We start from the raw sequence: 22,268 nt of genomic DNA on the forward strand, positions 1-22,268 counted from the left end.
ATGCCCTGATGTCTGCTCGAGAGGTGAAGAAGACCGGCATTCCGTGTCCTTACCCGAAAAAGTGGGATTCGATCCCGTACCCGGCGAAGTTCAAACTGATCAACTTCACGCCATTCAACGGGAAGGGCTCGCCCACTCAGCACCTGATTTACTTCAAGTCCCACTTGGGGGCGATTTCGGGCAACGAGCCTTTGATGGTTCGGTCATTCGTTGGCACCCTTCGCGGGCCTGCCTTCGATTGGTACCGCCGTCTCAAGCCCGGAAGCATCAACAGCTGGGAGGACTTGGAGAGCATGTTCCTCGCCCATTTCTTCGATGATGACACCGAGGTGTCGATCAGGACACTCTTCGATGAGAAACAAAAAGACGGAGAGTCGGTGGATACCTTCATCAAACGCTTCCGCAATCAGGCAATGAACTGCAAGGATCCCGTCACGGAGGAGTTTGTCTTGCAGACCTGTCATAATAATTTGTCTATTAACATCTTGGATGTTATGGGAGTAGAGCCGCTCAAGACATGGAAGGATTTGAAGGTCCGAGGAGAGCAAGCCGAACGATTCCTCAAAAGGAAGAAGGCCGAGAGGAGCCAACCGATGGCTAATTCTCCGAACTCGAACTTCGCCTCTCGTGATAGGGGCAAGGCACCTGCAGCGGCTGTTGATCAAACGTCAAAACAGCAGTCCCGAAGACAGCAGAAGACTTCGGATCAAAAGGCCCAGAAAGAGTACTCGTTCAAGGACGAAGACGTTCCCGCCATCTTCGAGTCTCTTCTCGAAAACAACAAAATCAAGCTCCCGCCCATCACGAATCAGGAGGAAGCTAAAAATACTACGGATCCAAAGTACTGCGCATACCACAGGAGGATCCTTCATCCCACCAAGGCTTTCAGGAGGAAGCTGACAATACTGCAGATCCGAAGTACTGTGCGTACCACAGGAGGATCCTTCATCCCACCAAGGCTTGCTTTACTTTAAAGAATAGCATCCAAACCTTGGTTGAAGCCGGCGTCATAACGCTAGGATAAGCCAAATAAGAACGGTAATACTCCGAAGAGTATACGAGTATAAACTGTTTCTCAATACTCCGAAGAGTATACGAGTATAAACTGCTTCTCAATCCTCCGACCGGTATCAGAGGTTAAACTGCTCCTCCAAAGAGTATACGAGTATAAACTGTTTCTCAATCCTCCAACAGGTGCATGAGGTTAAACTGCTCCTTTCTACACTCCGATAAGTATAAGAGTATAAACTGCTCTTTTCTAGACTCCGACAAGTACGAGTATAAACTGTTTCTCAATACTCCGAAGAGTATACGAGTATAAACTGCTTCTCAATCCTCCGACCGGTATAAGAGGTTAAACTGCTCCCTGATACTCTAATAGGTATATGAGTCTAAACTATTTCCTTCATGTAACGGGAAGTTCCCGGAAAAATACTATATGTAATTCTCTTAGGGATAACCCGATCATTACAAACAAAGTGATAAACACTAAACCCCGCTGTGATTTGTATGAGTCAACACTCTCGTTGTGATTTGTACTCCTACTCTCACTGTCTACCTGGTCAAACCTTCCTATAGTTAGGGCCACAACTAAAGTCCCCTCTCGATTCCTTCCATGAACGAGAGGTCCACTTTTAAATTGAGCGATCAAGCCTATAAAAGGTAAGATCGTCTCAGACCCCCCCACTTCCACTGCCTCCTTGGTCAAACCTATAAAAGTTATAATTGACGGTGGGTCCACTAAATTTTCTGTCCGCCAATCCATGGCAATTTCCAAAGCTTGACGTGTTAAGTCCTGATTACTTAACGTCAAAACCCTTCATCGAGTGGCCAGTACAAACCAGTATTTCTACTGCTACTTGTATTCCACTCCCTTTGCTTTCAGGTCAAACCTACAGTTGGGACCACAATCAAAATCCCCTCTCGATTCCTCCAATGAACGAGAGGTCCCACTTCAAATCAAGTGATCAAACCTTCCTACAGTTAGGGTCATCTCAAACTCCTGCTTGGTCAAACCTTCCTACAGTTAGGACCAAAACCACAATTCACTCTCGACAAATAAGAAATTCATCTTTAGTTCGGTAATCAAACCTTCCGACAGTTAGGGTTATCCGAATCTTTTCGATACTCGGAGTGGAGATCTCACTCTTAGTTTCACCTTTTCGGATTCTGGGGGTGGAGATCCCACCTCGAGTCTCCTTTCCAATTGAAGAGAGAATATAAAATATAAAATTCTTCCTCTTCAGCTTTGGGAGATAGGATATAAAATTCTTCCTCTCCCGTATCGGGTTCGTCTTTGCCCCAAGAGAAGACACCACTTTTCAAACTTTTAAAGTCCGTGCGTCATACGCACGAGGAATTTTATCCCGAATCCTAAGCAGGGATAAGTCTGCGCCTAGCACGCGCTGCCAGTTTAGTCTTTCTCCGTAGAAAAAAACACCGGAGTTCGATTCTGGGGTATCCTATCCTGAAACCTAAGCAGTGATAAGTCAGCGCTTAACCTGCGTTGCTGGGTGGTTCATTCCCGTAAAAACGACCGAGTCTATGTATTCAGCATCGTAGCAACAAAAATCCATGCCTTTTATGCATGTGGAATTTTATCCCGAAGCCTAAGCAGGGATAAGCCAACGCCTAACACGCGTTACCGGTTTAGTCTTTCACCGATTGAAAAAGACACCAGAATCCAGTCTGGGGTATTTTATCCCGAAGCCTAAGTAGGGATAAGTCAGCGCTTAACCTGCGTTGCTGGGTGGTTCGTTCCCGTAAAAACGACCGAGTTTACGTATTCAGCATCGTAGCAACAAAAATCCATGCCTTTTATGCATGGGGAATTTTACCCCGAATCCTAAGTAAGGATAAGTCAACGCCTAACACGCGTTGCCGGTTTAGTCTTTCACCGATTGGAAAAGACACCAGAATCCAGTCTGGGGTATTTTATCCCGAAGCCTAAGTAGGGATAAGTCAGCACTTAACCTGCGTTGCTGGGTGGTTCGTTCCCGTAAAAACGACCGAGTCTACATATTCAGCATCGTAGCAACAAAAATCCATGCCTTTTATGCATGGGGAATTTTATCCCGAAGCCTAAGCAGGGATAAGCCAACGCCTAACACGTGTTGCCGGTTTAGTCTTTCACCGATTGAAAAAGACACCAAAATCCAGTCTGGGATATTTTATCCCGAAGCCTAAGTAGGGATAAGTCAGTGCTTAACCTGCGTTGCTGGGTGGTTCGTTCCCGTAAAAACGACCGAGTCTACGTATTCAGCATCGTAGCAACAAAAATCCATGCCTTTTATGCATGGGGAATTTTACCCCGAAGCCTAAGCAGGGATAAGCCAACGCCTAACACGCGTTGCCGGTTTAGTCTTTTACCGATTGAAGAAGACACCAGAATCCGAGTCTGGGGACTTTTATCCTGAATCCTAAGTAAGGATAAGTCAGCGCCTAACACGCGTTGCCGGGTAGTCTGTTCCCGTAACAATGACGAAGTCTACGTATTCGAAGTCGTAGCATCAAGTCTAAGGGGGTTCATTCCTTTAGCACAACGTCACATTCGGAACGGATGTAAACAATCCGCTTGCTAGCCCGACTCGAACGGTAGTCAGTAAAGGTACATCAAATCCGTTAAAGGCTGAGGGTTTGCCAAAAATCCCAAAGTCTACGTCTAACACACGTTGCCGGGTAGTCTATTCCCGTGAGAAAGACGAAGTCTACGTATTCAATATCGTAGCACTAAGAGTGTTAACTCTCTTAGCACAACGTCACGTGCGGAACAGATTTACATAATCCGCATGCTAGCCCGACTCAAACGGTAGTCGGTAAAGGCTTATCAAACCCGTTGATGGCTGAGGGTTTGCCAAAAATCCTATAAATACGAGAGTCACTGACGCATCAGCTTCATTAGTTGGTCTCGTGACTTGAGCATCCAACGATATTCGAAACCCTAGGGTCAACACCGGTCAACGCGTAACCCTAGGTCAACGCCAGTCAACGCGTTGCGACAAAAAGTCAACATTCGACGTTAGAAACCCTAGGGTCAACGCCGGTCAACGCGTAACCCTAGGTCAACGCTAGTCAACGCGTTGCGACAAAAAGTCAACGTTCGACGTTCGAAACCCTAAGGTCAACGCCGGTCAACGCGTAACCCTAGGTCAACGCCAATCAACGCGTTGCGACCAAAAAGTCAAAGTTCAACGCGTAACCCTAGGTCAACGCTAGCCAACGCGTTGCGACAAAAAGTCAATGTACGGTGATCTGAAACCCTAAGTCATCATAATGTGACGGAGGTAGTTCAAAGTCAACTCAATAACACGAGCCAAACTCAATTCATCAGCTATAGACTCGAGACTCCGACGACGGCCAAGCGATAAACGCAGCGCCGGAAGAACTTCGGCTATTCGTCAAAGCATTCGATAGACCGAAAATCGAAGGAGTCAAGAGTTGAAGCTAACTACAGATCCTTTACGCCGACTGAAGGCTAGACCAATCACATCCAAATTATTCCATCCTCTTCTATAAAAGAAACGAGTCCGGAACGCTTTGGAGGGGGTATCTGTAGGCATCGAAAATTGCCTATAGGTCTCTACGAACAGCTCAGTGTTAAGGAATGACGATGAACGTCACTATCCGGTTCACAGGAGTTCGATTGACGTTGGTGAATGCTTGAAGTGAATCGACGAACTACGTGAGCTGACAGAATTCCGGAATAACGTAGGTGCGGGCTAATCGGGAGCCCCGCAATGTTTACAAAGGGAACAATGCCCTTCGTGCCTCATTCATTCTACAGATAATCCAACCATTAGAGCTGATAGAACTCCTTGTCGGCTTTCCAACGCATTTGGAATCACTCAAATCCGAGTTCAGACGGAGAAGTTACAGCGAAAAACGGTCAAACGGGGAATCTGAAGAAACTCAAAACATGAAAGTTGTAGATTGCTTTGTCGGCTTTCTAATGCATCTTGTATCAGGTCATTTGAAGATCATATGAGAACGTTATGATCAAAATACCCGATACACTCACAAGTGTCTCGGCCTGGCCGAGCCACCTGGCCGAGCCAGCTCGGATCTGGGCCCAGATCTGGGCCCAGATCCACTTTCAATGCCTATAAATAGAGGGCTGTAGCCTCACTTTTTAGGGGATCTGGAATTCTCGTGCCTCGGCGAAGCCCTGCCGGATTGAAGATTAAAAGTACACAGATTTCAAGAGAGGAGGAGGAGAGATCGGATCTACTTCTTCAATGCAAGAGAGTTCTTCGTCAGATCTACATCACCCGCACCCAATCCTTAGTATTATCCCGTTGTGGTAATACTAAGAAGAGCAAATATCTCGCTTTTATCGAGATAGGTGCTTCAAGTTTCTAGATCTCCTCGCGGATTGACGAAGCTCTGCCCGATTTTTCAGCAATCAGATCTGATCGACGGTGGTCCACGGATAAACCCCGACACAGGTAAAGATCCCACGCAAGCAGAAGACCGATGAACGATCTCTGCGTTTGTTTGATAAAGTTATAAACTTTTTTTTATTTTTATTGTGTAAGGTTTTGCCTTAGGCGCTAATTTGGCCTTTGGCATCCAACCTTGCTTAGATCTTGGTGGCTTTTTGACCACCTTTCCTTTCTGTAACTCCTGTGCATTCCGTACAAGGATCCTCGTCTGCGCTAGCAGTGCGCGGCGCTTGTGGATACGCTCCTCAAGAGTTGAACGGTTTCGTTTGACACGAACCCATTCATTAGTAGGTGGTTGGGAGGAGGTTCCCAAAGCTTGTTGCTGGGACACTTTGCGCCTTCTGAGCTTCAGATCCGCATCATAGCAGATCCCGTCAACAGGCTCCAAAGCCTTAGCAAATTGATGCGCGAGATGTTGACGGCGCCTTTGACGAGCCCTCTTCGTCAACACTGGTGCACATTCAACGGGCAACTCCTTGACTTTCGAGGAGTTGTCACGAACGTTGGATCTGGTTTCTTTGGAAGCCGGCGGATCGTTGCGAAGTGTAACTACAACAGCGACGGCGGAGAGATCGTCTTCTTGGGTCTTCAGACCTGAAGACCAGCGGATCTTCCTGGAGGAGGAGGCCTTCCTGCACCTGCAAGAAGAGGCAGATCTGGAGGAGGAAGAGGAGACATACTCCTCGAACTTCTGCTGATCGAACTCGCACCGGGATCTTGATCGTCGGCTGCGGCACGACAGCTTCGGCAGCGAAGCCGTTGGATCCCACTGTGGTCGCCAGTTTATTTGCGGTGAAAGTTGATGTTTCCATTGTTATCGAATCTATTACAATTTTAGTCGTTATAATAAACTCGAATAAAATAAAAAGTTGATCTTTTTATAAGATCTCCTTACACAATGAAAATAAAAAGTTTACAACTTTATCAAACAAACGCAGAGATCGTTTATCGGTCTTCTGCTTGCGTGTGATCTTTGCCTGTGTCGGGGTTTATCCGTGGACCACCGTCGATCAGGTCTGATTGTTGAAAAATTAGGCAGAGCTTCGTCTATCCGCGAAGGGATCGAGAAACCGTAGCTTTTATCTCGGCGAAGTGAGATAATCACTCTTCTTAAGATTACCGCAACGAGATAATCCTAAGGAACGAATCGGGCTACAGATCTAACTCCTCCTCCTCTCTGAAATCTGTGCAATTTAAGTCTTTAATCCGACAGGGCTTTGCCAACTCTCCAAAACTCCAGATCTGAAAAAAGTGAGGATCCGGGGCTGTATTTATAGGCTTCAGGAGGTTTCGGGCGGTTAAAACCGCATAACGGGCCTTTTCTGCGTTGGAGACACCCCAGGGTGTCTCAACCTGAGCCGAGACACCCTAGGGTGTCTCAACCGAGACACCCCAGGGTGTCTCAACCGAGACACCCCAGGGTGTCTTAGGGTGTCTCGGTTTTGGCCGAGACCCCCAGGGGTGTCTCGGCCTCAGCCGAGACACCTTAGGGTGTCTCGTTGGTCCGAGACACACCGTTGTGCCTATTTGTCTGCTTCCGCTGTATATTCTTCGTTCGAACTCGGATTTGAGTGATTCCAAGTGCGTTGGAAAGCTGACGAAGAGTTCTATAAGCTCCAATGATTAGATCATCTGTGGAATCAACTGGGACACGAGGGGCGTAGCGCCTTTTGTAGGCGACGCGGGGCTCTCGATCGATTCGTATCCTCATTATTCTGGAACTCCAATGCTTCACGTAGTTCGTCGATTCACTTCAAGCGTTTGTCGACGTCAATCAAGCTTCTGTAAACTGGATAGTGACGTTCATCGTCTTTTCTTAACACTGAGCCGTTCGTGGAGACCTATAGGCAATTTTCGATGCCTACAGCCGCTGCCGGTGGTGCCGCGATCGTAGACTGCAAGCGAGGCCGACCAAGCGTAAGCCGTCGTTGTAGGGTAGCACCGCTACCGCCTCCCCTACCCCTAGGGTTTCTAAAACCATAGGGGCAAATATGTAATATATTTTTTATATTTTTCTTTTTTGTTTTCTAAAAAATCTAGAAATCTATATTTAAATTAGAAAATTGTTTAAAGTAATAAAAATATCTAAAAAATTAAGAAAACTTTAGAAAACATTATTATTATTTTTTAGAAATTTTATACTTTTTTGATGTGGGGCCCATTAGATTTAATAATAAAATTATTTTTGAGTTTTTAAGAAAATAATTTTTAAGATTTAGAAGTTTAGAAAAATTATTTTTATACACCTGAAATTTAATAGTAAAATCCTAATAGAATCTTGAAGATTTTGATGGGTTGTTGTTCCAGTGTGAGCGCCTGGGGCGTGTGTCAATTTCATAAGAAATGAAAAACCCTAAATATTTGACAAGATAAATAGGTAGTTAAATATTTGAATAAAATTGTTTGTTTATGTTTGTCATGCCTTATGTTTAGAGACATACCGGTTTAAATAAAAAAATAATTTCAAATGAGAGATTTCGGATAGAGATAGTAACATGATTTAACTACCCAATCTATTCTGTCTCTAAGAAATTTAATTTAATTTTCAAAAATTTTATAACAATTTTAAAATTATATTCATAAACATTGTGGTTGGGGCATTGGACTTTCTTCTATTTGTTTGGAATTTAATTTTATTATCGGTATAAAAGGCTTGATGAGATGAAATGTTCTTTGAGAAAGAACAATACTCATTATATATGCTAATAATCTTAATGCATCCATAATTAATAGTGTCAATATTTTCTTGCATAGATTGCTGCTAAGAACGTTATCGCTGATCTCACCAAGGGTGATAAGCTGCATGGTGATAACTATTTCGACTGATATCAAAAGGTCAAGTATCTCTTGAACGAGCAGGAGATCTTGGACTATACCGAGACAGTGATGGCGGACCCAGAATAGGGTTCTAATCTGGCTCACAGACGTGCTGCAAATGAGTATAAAGCTTGGAAGCAATAGAATCGTTCTATGCATTTTACTATGTTGGCAAATGGGGAATGATCTAATCGGGGAATTCGAGGACCATCCAAAAGCTAAGAGCTTCTGGGATGCTCTTAGAGCGAGATTCGAACACGTCTCCCTAATGAGGATCCATGCTCTCACAATAAAGTTGGACTCATATAAGATGTCTGCTAGGCAGGATATCAAATTCCACCTTCGTATGGCAGCCTCCAGCATTAGGGATCATGGAATTTCCGGTGCTACACTCAGTCAGAAGCAGCAGATTTAGGCGGTCATCAGGGCTTTACCTGACTCTTGAAGTGACATGAGGCTATCTTTGACCCACACGTCAGATGTGAAAGCATTTAAGGATGTGCGTAATAAAGTATAACTTGAGGCAGAGCATCGGGGCACGCTCAAGACCAAGGACATATCTACTTCAGTTGTGACAGCTGAAGGCCCAAGGTGCAAGGTTAAGAAGCCTAGGCGAAAGGGATTTACCAAGGGGCCTTCAGAAGGATTTCCAAAGAAAAAGAAGTCGTAGAAGAAGGTGGTTAAGCTAATTGATAAGAGCAAGGTTAAGTGCTTCGACTGCGATAAGATTGGCCACTTTGCACGTCGGTGTCCATAATCGATAAAGGTAAACTCTCATCTCAGACTAGCATATGTTGTTAGCTTTGTATACGTCGTTGATTCCACTATTTCTTGGTAGACTCAAGAAAACCATACCACATCTATCGGGGTAGATCAGGTTCTGTAGAGTTTAAGAAGATTCCAGCTGGAAGCAAGAAGATTCATATGGGGAACGAGTCATATGCAAAGGTGCTGGGCATCAACAATTATAGGCTTCACCTCCATTTAGGGAACGAGTGGATCTTGAAGGACGTTTTATATGCCCCCAGCTTGTGAAGGAATCCTATTTCAATTTCTAGAATGATGTCTTTAGGATATGGCATTTATATTGAGAATGATTTAGTTAAATTTGTATTAACTGACTCTTTGCTTGGTGTTGGACATGAGATTGATGGCTTACTTGCTTTTGATACAAACTTTTCAGTAGGCAATAAAACTACTTTATTTTCTACTGTATCTTGTGTTGTAAGTTCGATGATTGGATCCGATTTATGGCATAGCAGACTAGGTCACATTGGGCAGGACAATATGAGTAGGCTTGCTAGGGGCGGCCTCCTTAGTACTCTCCCCAAGGTAAACCTATCCACCTGCGAACATTGTCTCACTGGTAAAGCCATAAGAAAGCCATTTCACAAAGCAAAGAGAGCAACCGCTCCATTGCAATTAGTACACTCTGATATCTGTGGACCTATGAATGTGAAGGCACGCAGTGGAGCACCTTATTTTCACACTTTTATAGACAACTACTCTAGATACAGTCATATGTATTTAATTTCACACTGATCTGAGGCAATGAATTGCTTCAAACACTATATGAGAGAGGTTCAAAATCAATTAGGCAAATGCGTTAAGGCTTTGCACATTAATCGTGGTAGAGAGTATCTATCCACTCAATTTTGGGAATTATATGATGAAAAGGGAATAGTCGGACAGCTAATAATTAATGCCCTATATTCCACAACAAAATAGTGTTGTGGAGAGGAGAAATAGTACCCTATGTGATATGATTCGGAGTATAATGGTACATGCCAATCTACCCATTTTGTTTGCAGAGATGCGCTATTAACAGTGGCAAACATTCTGAATTGTGTACTTTCAAAATCAGTATAGTCAGCACTATATGAGAAATGGACGGGCGACAAGCCAGTGTTGGATCACTTACATCCATGGGGGTGTGCTGCTTACATACACAACCACTTCTCATCGGTATGGGAAGTTGGGCCCTAGAAGGAAAGTGTATTTTCATATTCTATTCCAAACACTCTAAGGGATATGTGTTTATAGGTGAGTAGGATGATGGGACTGTAACCGAGTTAGAGTCGAGGGATGTTAAGTTCCTCACGGAGGACTTCCTACGCAGAGGAGAGATAGGTTAAGTTTTAGGTTTGTATGAGACTGATGAGACTATCTTGGAGCCAGTGATGGAAGAAGAAGAAGAAGTTCTTCTACCAGTTGGAGACAGTGGGGGTGACATTTCTGCAGATGACTTGGAGCCATCTATGGAATCTCAACCTTAGAGATCATCATGCGGACTAGTACCCAGGCGATGTTTTGAGATAGATAGGGAAGCATTCATGCTAGCACCGCATGATATTACAGAACCCCAAATCTTTTGAGGACACTATTTCTGGCTCTATTCACGTGATATTGGCTCTTGTAGCGAAGATGGATCTTGAACTAGTCCAGATGGATGTCAAGCCAGCTTTTCTCTAAGGAGATCTAGAAGAGAAGATCTATATGAACTAGCCTACTTGTTTCATTGCCAAAGAACTTGAATACAAGGTGTGCAAGTTGAAGAGATCTATCTATGGCTTGAAATAGTCTTCCAGGGTGTGGCATTTTCAATTCCATCGAACCATACTGGGTTATGGTCTTTTGGTGATCGATCAAGATAATTGTCTCTATATATGCTAAGTTGGTACTACGTTTGAGTTTATGTCGTTATATGTTGATGATATATTGCTGGCTGGGAATAGCAAGACATCCATTAATGCTACTAGTAGTTGGTTGTCCTCCACCTTTGAGATGAAGGACGTGGGTGATGCTAGATTTATCCTTGGAATTCAGATTCCGAGGGATTATTCTAAGAGGACCTTAGATTTGTCTCAGGAGACTCACATATAGAAGATTTTAGAATAGTTTGGCATGAAAGGTTGTAAACTCATTGGATCTCCAATCGCTAAGAGTTATGCTCTAAGTTGAGAGCAATGTCCCAAGACTGAAGCAGAAAAGAAAAAATGCTAACCGTTCCTTACAGAAGTGCAGTCAGTAGTCTTATGTATGTTATGTTGTGTACAAGACCCGATATATCTTTTGTAGTACGACTGATGAGTAGTTATTATTCTAATCTTGGTATGACTCACTGGAGAGGAGTGAAGAGGATTTTCAGATATCTGAGTAGGACTGCTCATTTTACATTTGTTATGGTGGTTCAAACACTCGATTACAAGGTTAGACAGATGCCAAATGGGCCGACAACCAGGATGAGTGCGAGTCAATGTTTGGTTATGTCTTTTTACTAAATGGTGGAGCCATTTCATGGTGTAGTAAGGAGCAAGAGTGCATTGCCCTTTCCACTATGGATGCAGAATATATAGCGGCATGCACTATAACACAAGAGGCAGTTTAACTATATAGATTCTTAGAGAGTCAAGCGATAGTGCCACATGTAGAGCGATAGTGCCACATGTAGAGGATAAGGTGATCCTTCATTGTGATAGCATGTCTGTGATTGCCTATTCGAAAGAGCCAAAGTATCATTGAAAATTGAAGTATATCCAGATTCAGTGCCATTTCATCAAGAAGCATGAGAAGGAGGAGGTCGTGCTGAAGTACATCCCTACTAGTCAGATGATCACGGATCCACTGACGAAGGGAATAGCCAAGGAGTTATTTATTCGGTACACTAGAGCCTTAGGGCTACATTTGTGGTGATGTTTTGTTCTAGTTAAGACTTGAGACACTTTTATGATACTACAGACGATAGTTTTATGAGATATTATTTTATTTTTGATAGATATTTTCTCATCTACATTTATGCATATCTGGGATTTGCTTATGTCTTATTATTGATTGATTATTTTAGCATGGAGTATATTTGTATGTAATGCGTATAGGGTACAAAAAAAGTATTGGGTGCACTATTACAAAGTTACATTAGCAGATAGGTGATCCTATCACACAAGAGACCCCCTTCGGAGCTGTGGCAATTGGCGAAGTTGGGACCAAGTGTAGGATGACATTTGGCTTGGAGCAATGGCAACAGCGGGAGCGCTCTACTGGTCACCCTACCTGGGTCAGGATGATGTTGTTATGTACTTATATGTTGAAGCGACCGAAATGGAAACCCCACGTCCACTTTACATGTTTACTATCAACCATACTAGGGGTCTGACTTACCTCACATGATGCAGGCTTGTCGGAAGATCCCAGACATATCGTTAGGCGGTATGGTTGGACAAGTTCATTATGAGGTAACGAGACTTGGATATGTACAATATTCATTTGATGATGTATGCTCTCAGGGAGAGAGAAGTAATATCGTAGCACGTAGCCATACGACATGTGCTTGGACCGAAAATAAGGAGGTCAAGAGATGGATCACTGCTTCATCACTGTGTGAACCTTTATAGACGACCACTAGTAATGGGGGGCATTTATTGTACCCTTAGAGACACTGGGCTGTATGGGAAGGCTATTATGAGCGCCCACTACTTTGCCTGCTATATCCTGCTATGATGAGACAATGCCACACATAAGGGGTAGTGTCAAGAAAGCAGGTGATTAACACGCTCAACTATTCAGGGCTAAAGGAAGATCGATTGGCATGTCTCCTGATTGCATCACATGCACAACTCTTATTTATGCCGAGCGTAGGATCTAAGAGTGTGATGAATCGAGGGTAAACTGCGGTGTTCATGTATGTTTCTTTGAGGGATCGAAGGTATTTGAGTAGACATGATTGATCAGATCTAGGTACGAGATACCACATACTTACACTTTTGTTATGTATTTTTTTTAAATTTCTTTTGGGAGATCCTTGTGCCGGTCCTAACGGATCTGACTGCAAGACTATTTGCTTGCATGTTCTCAACAGTCAACTCCGCACTAACATGTATGGATGCAATATTGAAAAAGAAGGAGAATCTCCAGGAAATTTTGACTTAGGGAGTCAATGCCTCAGGGAGCTATGGATGACACCCACTCATTTGTGAATGAGAGTATGTTAGTCATAGATGGATAAGGATACACCCAAATAAGTGAGACTTATCTTATCTTAGAGATAATATATTTGACTAATTCTAATTGGATTAGAATTAGATTCTTTTCTCCCATTAAATAAGAACATATTATGAAAAGAAATGTTACTGAAGAACAAAATACAAAAAAAAAAAAATTGCCATCTCTTCCTTTCTCTTTCAATCATGTATTTCACGAGGTGATTCATGAGAGCTTTTGATCATCTCGGAGTGATTGATTCTTGACCGTTGCTTGAAGATTAAGATGCGTGGCAATCCCTATATAAGATTAGGCATGTGTTTTCTCTAAACAAAGAAATTTAATTTCATAGGTACGCATAGTTTACACTTCCCAAACAAATTAATATAAAAAGTTGAGAAATAAAAGAGATATTACAAATTTACCTCCTCTACCAAGAAAATTAATAATGGTTGAAACACTTGCTTGTATCTTCAAAATGATTTATACTGATTATTATATTATTTTGAAGGTACAATTTTGTGAGAGGTTAATCTAATTTATCAACTAACTAGGAAAAATCCTGACCGTTGGCTGTCCCAGATCAAGTGGCACTGATCTCAATCCAACGGCTACAAAAATTAACAATAAAAAACAACTCTCCTAATGCTCATATATCCCTGATTATATATCCTGTATCTCTCCCCCACCCTTATTTTTTTTACTGCAAATTCGTTCTCTTTTTTTTATACTCCTTTTTCTTGTTCTCAAATCTTAATTCCTTCTCTGTCATCGAATGCCGGCGCTCCCCTTGCTTGAGCTCGCCGCTCTCTAACCCATCGGTGGCCGGAACTCTCCGCCCTCTCCGCCGCCGGCGTTGGTCGAGTCGCCGCAGCCCTAAGAAAGAGTCGAGTTTCTAGGGTTAGGGTTTTTCGAGGTTCGAATCGATGGCCCCGAGTCGGCGGAGAATAGCAAACAAGGGAAAAGCGAAGGAGACGTTGAAATTGGGGGATCTTGTTCTCGCTAAGATCAAGGGTTTTCCTGCGTGGCCTGCAAAGGTGCGTGCTTGGATTTTGTATCTCTTTATTTATTTGTTATTTATTTATTTTCTGTTAAACTGATCCTGTTCTTGATTGGATTTGATGGGGGAGAGATTGAGGTTTCTAGGGCTTTTCTAGGGTTTAGATTGAGTGGGATACTATGAAGAATTAAATTCATTGTACAATGTAGTTGATAGGACTTTTGTCTTTATCTTTTACATTTTGCCTTCTATATCTTAGATGTGTTTTCTTATTTCTTTCTGCTTATTAATTGTTAGGGTTGTGATCCTCTTCTTTTCATCTCTTGCTAGTACTACATTATGTATATTTTGATGTGATTACAACACAGAGCATAAGTGCATCGGTTAGGAAGCATGATAGGATTACAATTAATGTAGAAAGGAGGTCTAGAAGCCTGCCTAGATGAACATGGATGCAGGCCATTAGAAAGGATATAATAGTTTCTGATTTAAGCGAGGAAATAACCATTGGTAGAGCTGAATGAGAGAAAAGTTCATTAGATGGCTCAAAATGTTTAAGTTCATCAGATAACAGAAGTTTGATAAAGGTGGTGTTGCTTGTTGTAGATAATGATGTTGTGGTCGTATTTGGAGAGCATGTGTTGTTAAGGAGTACACACCGTAATATGCATTTCCTCTTCTATAATCGGTTTTATCATGCCATAAATAAAATGGGTTTTTGTCTTTTAACTCAAAGTTTTAACCCCACTTATTTAAAAACCCACCCACTTCCATAAACACTCATACCCCCAAATCATCTCATATGATTTATTTTCAAACCCAACTTGTGACTTATTCTTAGACCCTCAAAGTTTATACTAGATCTCTCAAAACAAATTCAAAATTCCCCTTTCCTCTTTTCTTCTAAAGGGCGATCATGCTCCACTCCCATCGCATTAATGGTGATGCAGCGAGAAATTTATTTTTGCGTGTTGCTCCCCTCACTCCCCAAAACCCAATTTAGTATATCCATCTTCTTTGAAATCTCTCTTTCCTCCATTAATTTCCTCTTCCTAAAAAAATCCCTCTCTCCCATTAATATTTCTCCTCATAAAAGTCAATAATTTGATTTTAATATGATTTCTATTTGAAGTTATTAAACATTTCTTTTCTGTAGTCCCAGAATCAATAAAGATCTATACTATAGTGATGAAGAGATACACTTTAGTCGTAAAGAGTTATACTTTTGTATGTTGTACTATACTTTGCTCATAGGAAGCTATGTTTTCCAATACAGTGTTATACAAAATTAATAGTTATTAGGCTTTCATATTTTTATGTTAATTAGACTAATGAATATTAGATCTTCCCCTATTTTCTCTAGCAATTTTCTTGACAGTATATTACAAACTATTAATTTTTTTCATGTAGTCCCAGAACCAATAAAGAGCTATAATAATAAAGAGCTATATGTTAGTCATAAAGAGTTATACTTCTTTATAAGGTGTTATACTTTGCTCATAAAAAGTTATGTTTTGGTATAAAGTGCTATACTTTACTCAACTTCAGTAGATTTTAGGGATTGACTACACTTAGAATTTGGGGATCAACTCTTAAGGTTTAATGTTTAATGAGGGAAGAGAGAATGAGAGAAGCGCTGGGTTTATTTGGGGAAGAAGCACAATTTTAGGATTTGAGAATTTTTTTTTAAAAAATGCAGTATAAAGTTTGAGGGTATACTAAAAATTAGGTTTATAAACAAGTCACATGGGGTACTTTGGGTGCATGAGTGTTTATGCAAGTTTGTGGGTTTTTAAATAAATGGGGGTAAAACTTTGTGTTAAAAATTAAAAGCCATAAATAAAAACATCAAACAACTATGACCAAAATCAAATTTTTTGTCACAAATTTTGTCTTATGCTAATGGGCTATTTTTCTTTGTTCCATCTCTGTTAATGGTCATCTTCTCTTGTTAATTTAAATCCTTTCATATTTTCCTTCTTATTATTCATCATCATAATCGTCATCATTCGTGATTGTTGTTGTTGTTATCATTGTCAGGTTCCTCTTCATTGTCGTCGTTATCTTCTTCATCATTATTCTTCTTATTCAGTATCTTATTCATTTAATCAACCCATTTCTTTTGGCATTTCAACATTATATGAATCCTAGGCACATTTGATTCATATTATTAGTTGATGCCTTTAACTTCTAATACAAGCATTGATTTTTGATCTTATCTTTCATTATATTGCTAGTCATAACTTCAACTTCCTCATTAAGTTATTTTGGGCATGACTCTTAATTTCTTAATATTTTTTGTTCTGTACAATATGGTTGGTCATATGCCCTAGAACCATGTCTCGCATGCAATCATCATCTGTCGATCCTATGGTTGGTCGTATACCCTAGAATCACTTCTCACATGCAATCTTCTTCATCATTATTCTTCTTATTCAGTATCTTATTTATTTAATCAACCCATGGTTGGTTAAATGATAAATGATTGATTCTAACTTAAGGAAATTGATTCAGTTTTGGATTTTTTTCTAGCCACTATTCTAGAGTATACCTCTATCTTTTTCCTTTCTTCACTAATTGTTAGCTTAATGCAATTAGCTTAATGCTAACTGTAGAAAAGGGTGTGTTACCTATATACCTCTCAAATCTATCATATTTGTTAGTTCACTTCTTGAATATATGCATATGTTTATTTGGGAATGTAGTCAATTTTATAATACATGTGTTAAAAAAGATTTTAATTTAAAAATTTAAAGCGTAAGTAGCCCTAGGCCGCTTCTCTTTTGCTCTTTTTGGTGGTTTTTAAGCCTTCTTGGCGCTACTTACTTAAAAAGGCGCTTTAAATCGTGTAAAAGCACTTTAAAGTGCTAAAAAGGTGCTGAATTTTGGACGTTTGGGCTACATTTTCGTACCCGACCTCAACTCGTTCTTATAATTTAATCCCCCTTTCTTTTTCTCTTGCCTTCGCGATTCTTCCATTTACTGCTGAATCCAAAATACTTTAGACCCCCAAAGTGCACCTCCTCTTTCCACCGCCCCTCAAAGCTCAACTCTTGCACCGCCACTGTCGATCATAGCCTCCAACAGCTTCTTGATGAATCTCCAGCCTCCAACAACCTCTTTCTTCATTGTCTTTAACCCTTAACCACAATAGCTTATCAACAAAGCTCCTCCACTGGCGATTCCCTCAACTGCACCCCTTTTCACCATCTCCAATAGCTTTTCAACAAAGTTCCGCCACCACTGATTCTTCAAGTGGACCGCTTTTCTACTTGGTACTTTTTTCCGTATAGAACCACTTAAGCCCCAAAAATCCTAAGCCGTGACTCACCGCTTCGCTCCAGTTTCCAATTTCCACACCCCTGACTAAAAACACTCGTTATACACTTATGGGACGTATATCTTACGCTTCACATCTACTTTTTGAAAATTGTTAGACATGGGTCATGTTTGTTTCAGCCCATACCCAGTTAAGAACTATGATTTTAAATGTCTGTTTGGATATCTATTATCTAGTTTAGAACTGAGCGATCTTCAATATATAATACACAAATAGAAACGTAAAAATATTTTAGGAATTATAAATAGTGTTTTACAAAAGGTTTTAGGCAGACGCCTAGGCGTCCGCCTAGGTGTAGGCCACCCACTTGAGCAGGCCGGCTAACTTTTAAAGGGGAAAAAACCCGTAAACGTCTAAAACCTTACCTGACCCGCATCCTTAAACCTGGCCCGCACCCTTAAAAACTCAAAAAACCCCTCTCCCTTGATTCCTCTTTGTCCCTCCGCTCTCTTAAAAAAAAGCTTATCGACGCTCCTCCCTCACCTCTCCCTCGCACCGCTCGTCACTCTTCAATCCTACCTCTGACGCTTCCCATCTCTCCCTTGCACCGCTCCTCCCTCTTCGATCCCCCCTTTGGCGCTCCTCCCTCTTCGATCCCCCCTTTGGTGCTCCTCCCATCACTTCTCCCTCTCCGAAATGCTCAAAATCCCTAGCAATCTCATCTCACCTTTCCCTCTCCGGCCACCTCCGGGAAGTCGCTCCCCTCTCCTCCCTCTATTGAAGGTCATTTTTAACTTTGTTAATTTTCCACTATTTTCATTTTATTCACTGTTTTTGTTCAATTTCAGTTAATGTTTGTAATCAGTGAATTTTGTTTTAAATTACTGTTCTTATTCAAAAATCTAACAATTTATTTTTATGCATGATTGATTATGGATCTAAGATTGCTATTTATTATTATTATTGCAATTTTTCATGAAACTACTTCATGTTTTTGTCAATTATCATAATTAAATAATTTAAAAATAGTCAAATGCCTAGGCGTTAGGCCCAACTTAAACACCTAGCCCTCTTAGCGCTTATTATAAATCTCATGATATGTGATGAATATTGATATCATCATGTAAGTTCTTAATTTTAATACACACACACACTCCTTTTAAAAGTGGGAGTTTGGGGTATACTTTCCATGAACAAAAATACCCCTGATCTTTGTAGGTATTACATTATTATCCTATCCTAATTAACTCTAATTAATAAGTATAAGCTTCAATTATCCTATCCTATTCTAATTAATATGTATATAAGCTAAGGTTTGATTTAAGTATATTAAAAATTATATATTTTTTAAAATTGTATTAAAAATTATATTAAGTTATAGATCATTGTTCAACCTCTACATTTAAACACTTATCTAGAAATTGTAAGAACTTACAAAAATTTCGGTTTTTGCAGGAAACCGCCAATAACGTAGATTCTATTTCACATTGCCACCATTAATTCTCAAGTTTTAGAAAACCACCCCTAACGACCATGCCATTAACATGAGAACACCTATCTCGCCCTTTTCCATTCAATTTTCCATCTAAAAATTAATGCTTCGACGTTTTTATCCCTATAAGTTTAATTTGCTTAATTTGCTTATCAAAAAATTAAATTTTCTTGAACTTTGGATATCAAAGTTAAATTCTTTTTAACTTTGGCGTTCAAAACTGAATTTTATTGAAATTTAATTTATCGAGATCAAATTTTATCGAACTTGTAGCAAAGTTAAAATTTGTTGAACTTTGAGGTAACTTCTTGGGAAAAAAACTTGTGGTATCAAAGTGAAAATTGAACTAGACTCTTGAGTTATTTTTTGGGCTAAAGAAACCTTTTGTAGTATCAAAATTAAAATAAGAAATAATTTGGGAATTTTAACTTAAATAGTCAAAGCACAACAAAAGTAAACATATATAGGGGTAAAATTGTCAAAATATAATTTGTCAGATGGAGAACTGGATGAAAAAGTATATAGGTGGTTCCATCTCAACAGAATGACAGATAGGGATAGTTTTTGGAAAACTAAGTAATTAAGGGTGGTAACGTGAAATAGGGTCTAAAGTAGGGAGTGGTTCCCCTTAAAAACCCATTTATTTACTACAAAAAAGGCATTGATTTAAAAATTTGACAATATAAGATTTAAATTTGTTACCTAACATATAAAAATAAAACTCTTTTATCTTATCATTTGTTTCTTTATATTTAAGATTTAAAATATAGATAAAGATAAGATGATATTATGAAATATTCTTTCTCACCTTCTAAATTATCTTTGAAGTTAAGTAGACAAATATGTGTGAATGGCCAAGCTAGAAAATATCCAAAATCCATAGAATTTACCCAACTCATAGTAATACTCAAAAAACATAATTTGAAGGTTTTCCAAGAAAAACCAATTTACAAAATGAGTAGAAATACTGAAAAGATTTCAGAAATTGTATTTTTCAGAATAAAACCCTAAAGAGTTCAAAATATTGAAAATTTTGCAAAAAAAATTCTAGATTTTACACAATCTATAGAAAAATCATAGATTTTATAAAATTTGCACAAAAATCGAAGAGCATTTCATACATGTCAAATTATCCTAATTAATAGATACATCTGTAACATGATTTCATAGTGATCATGTTCTAATTAATTGAAATATGTTTAATAAGATGCAAGTTATAGATAATTTTTCAATCTCCACGTTCAACCACTTCTTAAGAAATTACAAAATAGAAGATCTCATAACTTAAGAAATTTATTTACCGGAGAAAACATACGAAGATTTATAATTTCAACGAGCTAAAGATTTAAATTTGGTACCTAACAAGTAAAAAATAGAACTCTTTATCTTATATTTTATTTATATCTAAATTTAAAAATAAATATATAGATAATTAGATGATATTATGAAATATTCTCACCTCCTAAATTATCTTCATAGTTAAAGAGGAAAATATTAATTATGTGTGATTAACCAAGCTGGAAAATATCCAAAATCTATATAAGTTACCCAAACCGTGGAAATACTCAAAAGACTTTCATATTTTGAAGATGAAAAAAACAACTTACGTAATTAGTAAAAATGTCCAAACGACTTTCAAAAATTTTATATTTTGCGAAAAAGTTCACAAAGCTTGTGAAAACTCAGAATACTTCAAAATATTGAAAATCTTATTAAAAAATTTCCTAGATTTCACAAAATTTGCAGAAAAATCTAGTATTACAAACATTTCAAAATTTTATAGAAAAATCTCTAATTTAATAAAACACTAGAAATTTACAAAATTTACAATGATGTTAATCCTGAAACTTCAAAAAGATCCCTAAAATTTTATTAATTTATAAAAAGAACCTTGGAGCTGCACAAAATATGGTAAAGTAGGGTGAATTTGAATGGCAAGGAAATATCATAATGAAACAAACTCAAAAAGGAGGAACATTAGAAATTAGTTTATGATCATCGTCTGCACAATTACTTTTGCAACAAGAGCAAAACATGGATTCCTTCTACATGTATTATAATACATCTTCAGTTGCTATTTATTCATAAACTATATGCATTAATAAAAATATATTAATACATGCATATATATAGGTGACAGTTGATTAAAAAAATTTACTGAGGTGAGGGCTACAATAACAACTAGGATCAGTCATTCATTTATCAACCCTAAATCACATGGATTTGGTAGATTGTTTCTAATCATTTTATTCTTGAATTTATGTATTATTATATGCAAACACTCAAAATTTCTTTATAAAACTTTTTCCTAAATTTAATTTCTTTCTTTTTGATTTAACTTTCTCATTTTTCTGCCCTACAAAACAATTATGTTCACAATGCAATTATAGTGAAGATATAAAGTTAAAAAAATCAAAATGTTTAACCATGTGCAACGCACGTGCATCCCACCTAGATAGTGTGTGTACGTATCACCTAGTGTGTGTAGTAGTGTCCCCCTACCCTACCTCTTACAAATTTGTTGTATCCCATACCTGTACTAGTATTCGGACCCATTTCTATGCAAATTAGCTTTTACACGTTCCCTTTTTGTTTTCATGCAGGAGTTGTAGACATACTTTATACATTAATGATATAGACATGGGTATTGATTAATGATATATTTTATGTTAATAATTGACATTGATAGGGCTTTTTACGACATTACAAATCCAAATGAGTATTTATTCCCAAGCTACAGTGCACAATAGTTGAGTCTTTAAGTTGTGATTGTGAGCCATCCTAAAACTTCAAAATAACCCGAGTTGGCTCATATTTTGACCAAAATGCACTTGGTCTCTCTTTTTTATCTTTCTCAACTGCTCAATCTTCTTGCTCTTCTGTATCCTCCAAACCTCTCTTCTCTTCTATAATTTATAGTAGCCATCTGCCATCTTCCTCATCACAATCTTTGCCTTTTCTTCTTTTAGCAGCAGGTTCTTTGGGCTGCAGATTCTTTAGTTATCGATGCTTAGTTACTCTTATGTGATAAAAAAGTTAAATTGAATTACATCCTGATCAAAATTCAATGGGAATGGATCATATCATCGAAACTACTTTACATTGAGCTCCGTTGATGTCAAGTCATTAGAAGGCTTTACATCAATATGCGAGCAGTGATCGACTGATCGCTATCATGCCCTTTGGGAGAGAGGACTTAAAAGGTGATTTCCCAAAGGTGCTTGCTCTCTACAGTTTTATAACTTACAGCACAGAAATTTA

General features: G+C 39.2%; 1 protein-coding gene across 14 annotated transcripts in view; it reads left to right on the forward strand.

Annotated features, from left to right (window-relative positions):
* Positions 14,081-22,268, forward strand: part of LOC109820416 (ENHANCER OF AG-4 protein 2-like) — a 43,903-nt gene continuing 35,715 nt past the window's right edge. For all 14 annotated transcript variants that reach the window (XR_002241839.1, XR_002241842.1, XR_002241847.1 and 11 more), the window contains exon 1: positions 14,081-14,272. Coding sequence is in view for 2 of the 14 variants with exons in the window: in XM_020386583.1 (XP_020242172.1) it covers positions 14,162-14,272 (111 nt within the window). In the remaining 12 variants the exon portion in view is untranslated. The remainder of the gene's footprint in view (positions 14,273-22,268) is intronic.

This window comes from Asparagus officinalis, chromosome 1 (assembly GCF_001876935.1).
Source record: "Asparagus officinalis chromosome 1, Aspof.V1, whole genome shotgun sequence".
Lineage (NCBI taxonomy): Eukaryota > Viridiplantae > Streptophyta > Magnoliopsida > Asparagales > Asparagaceae > Asparagus > Asparagus officinalis.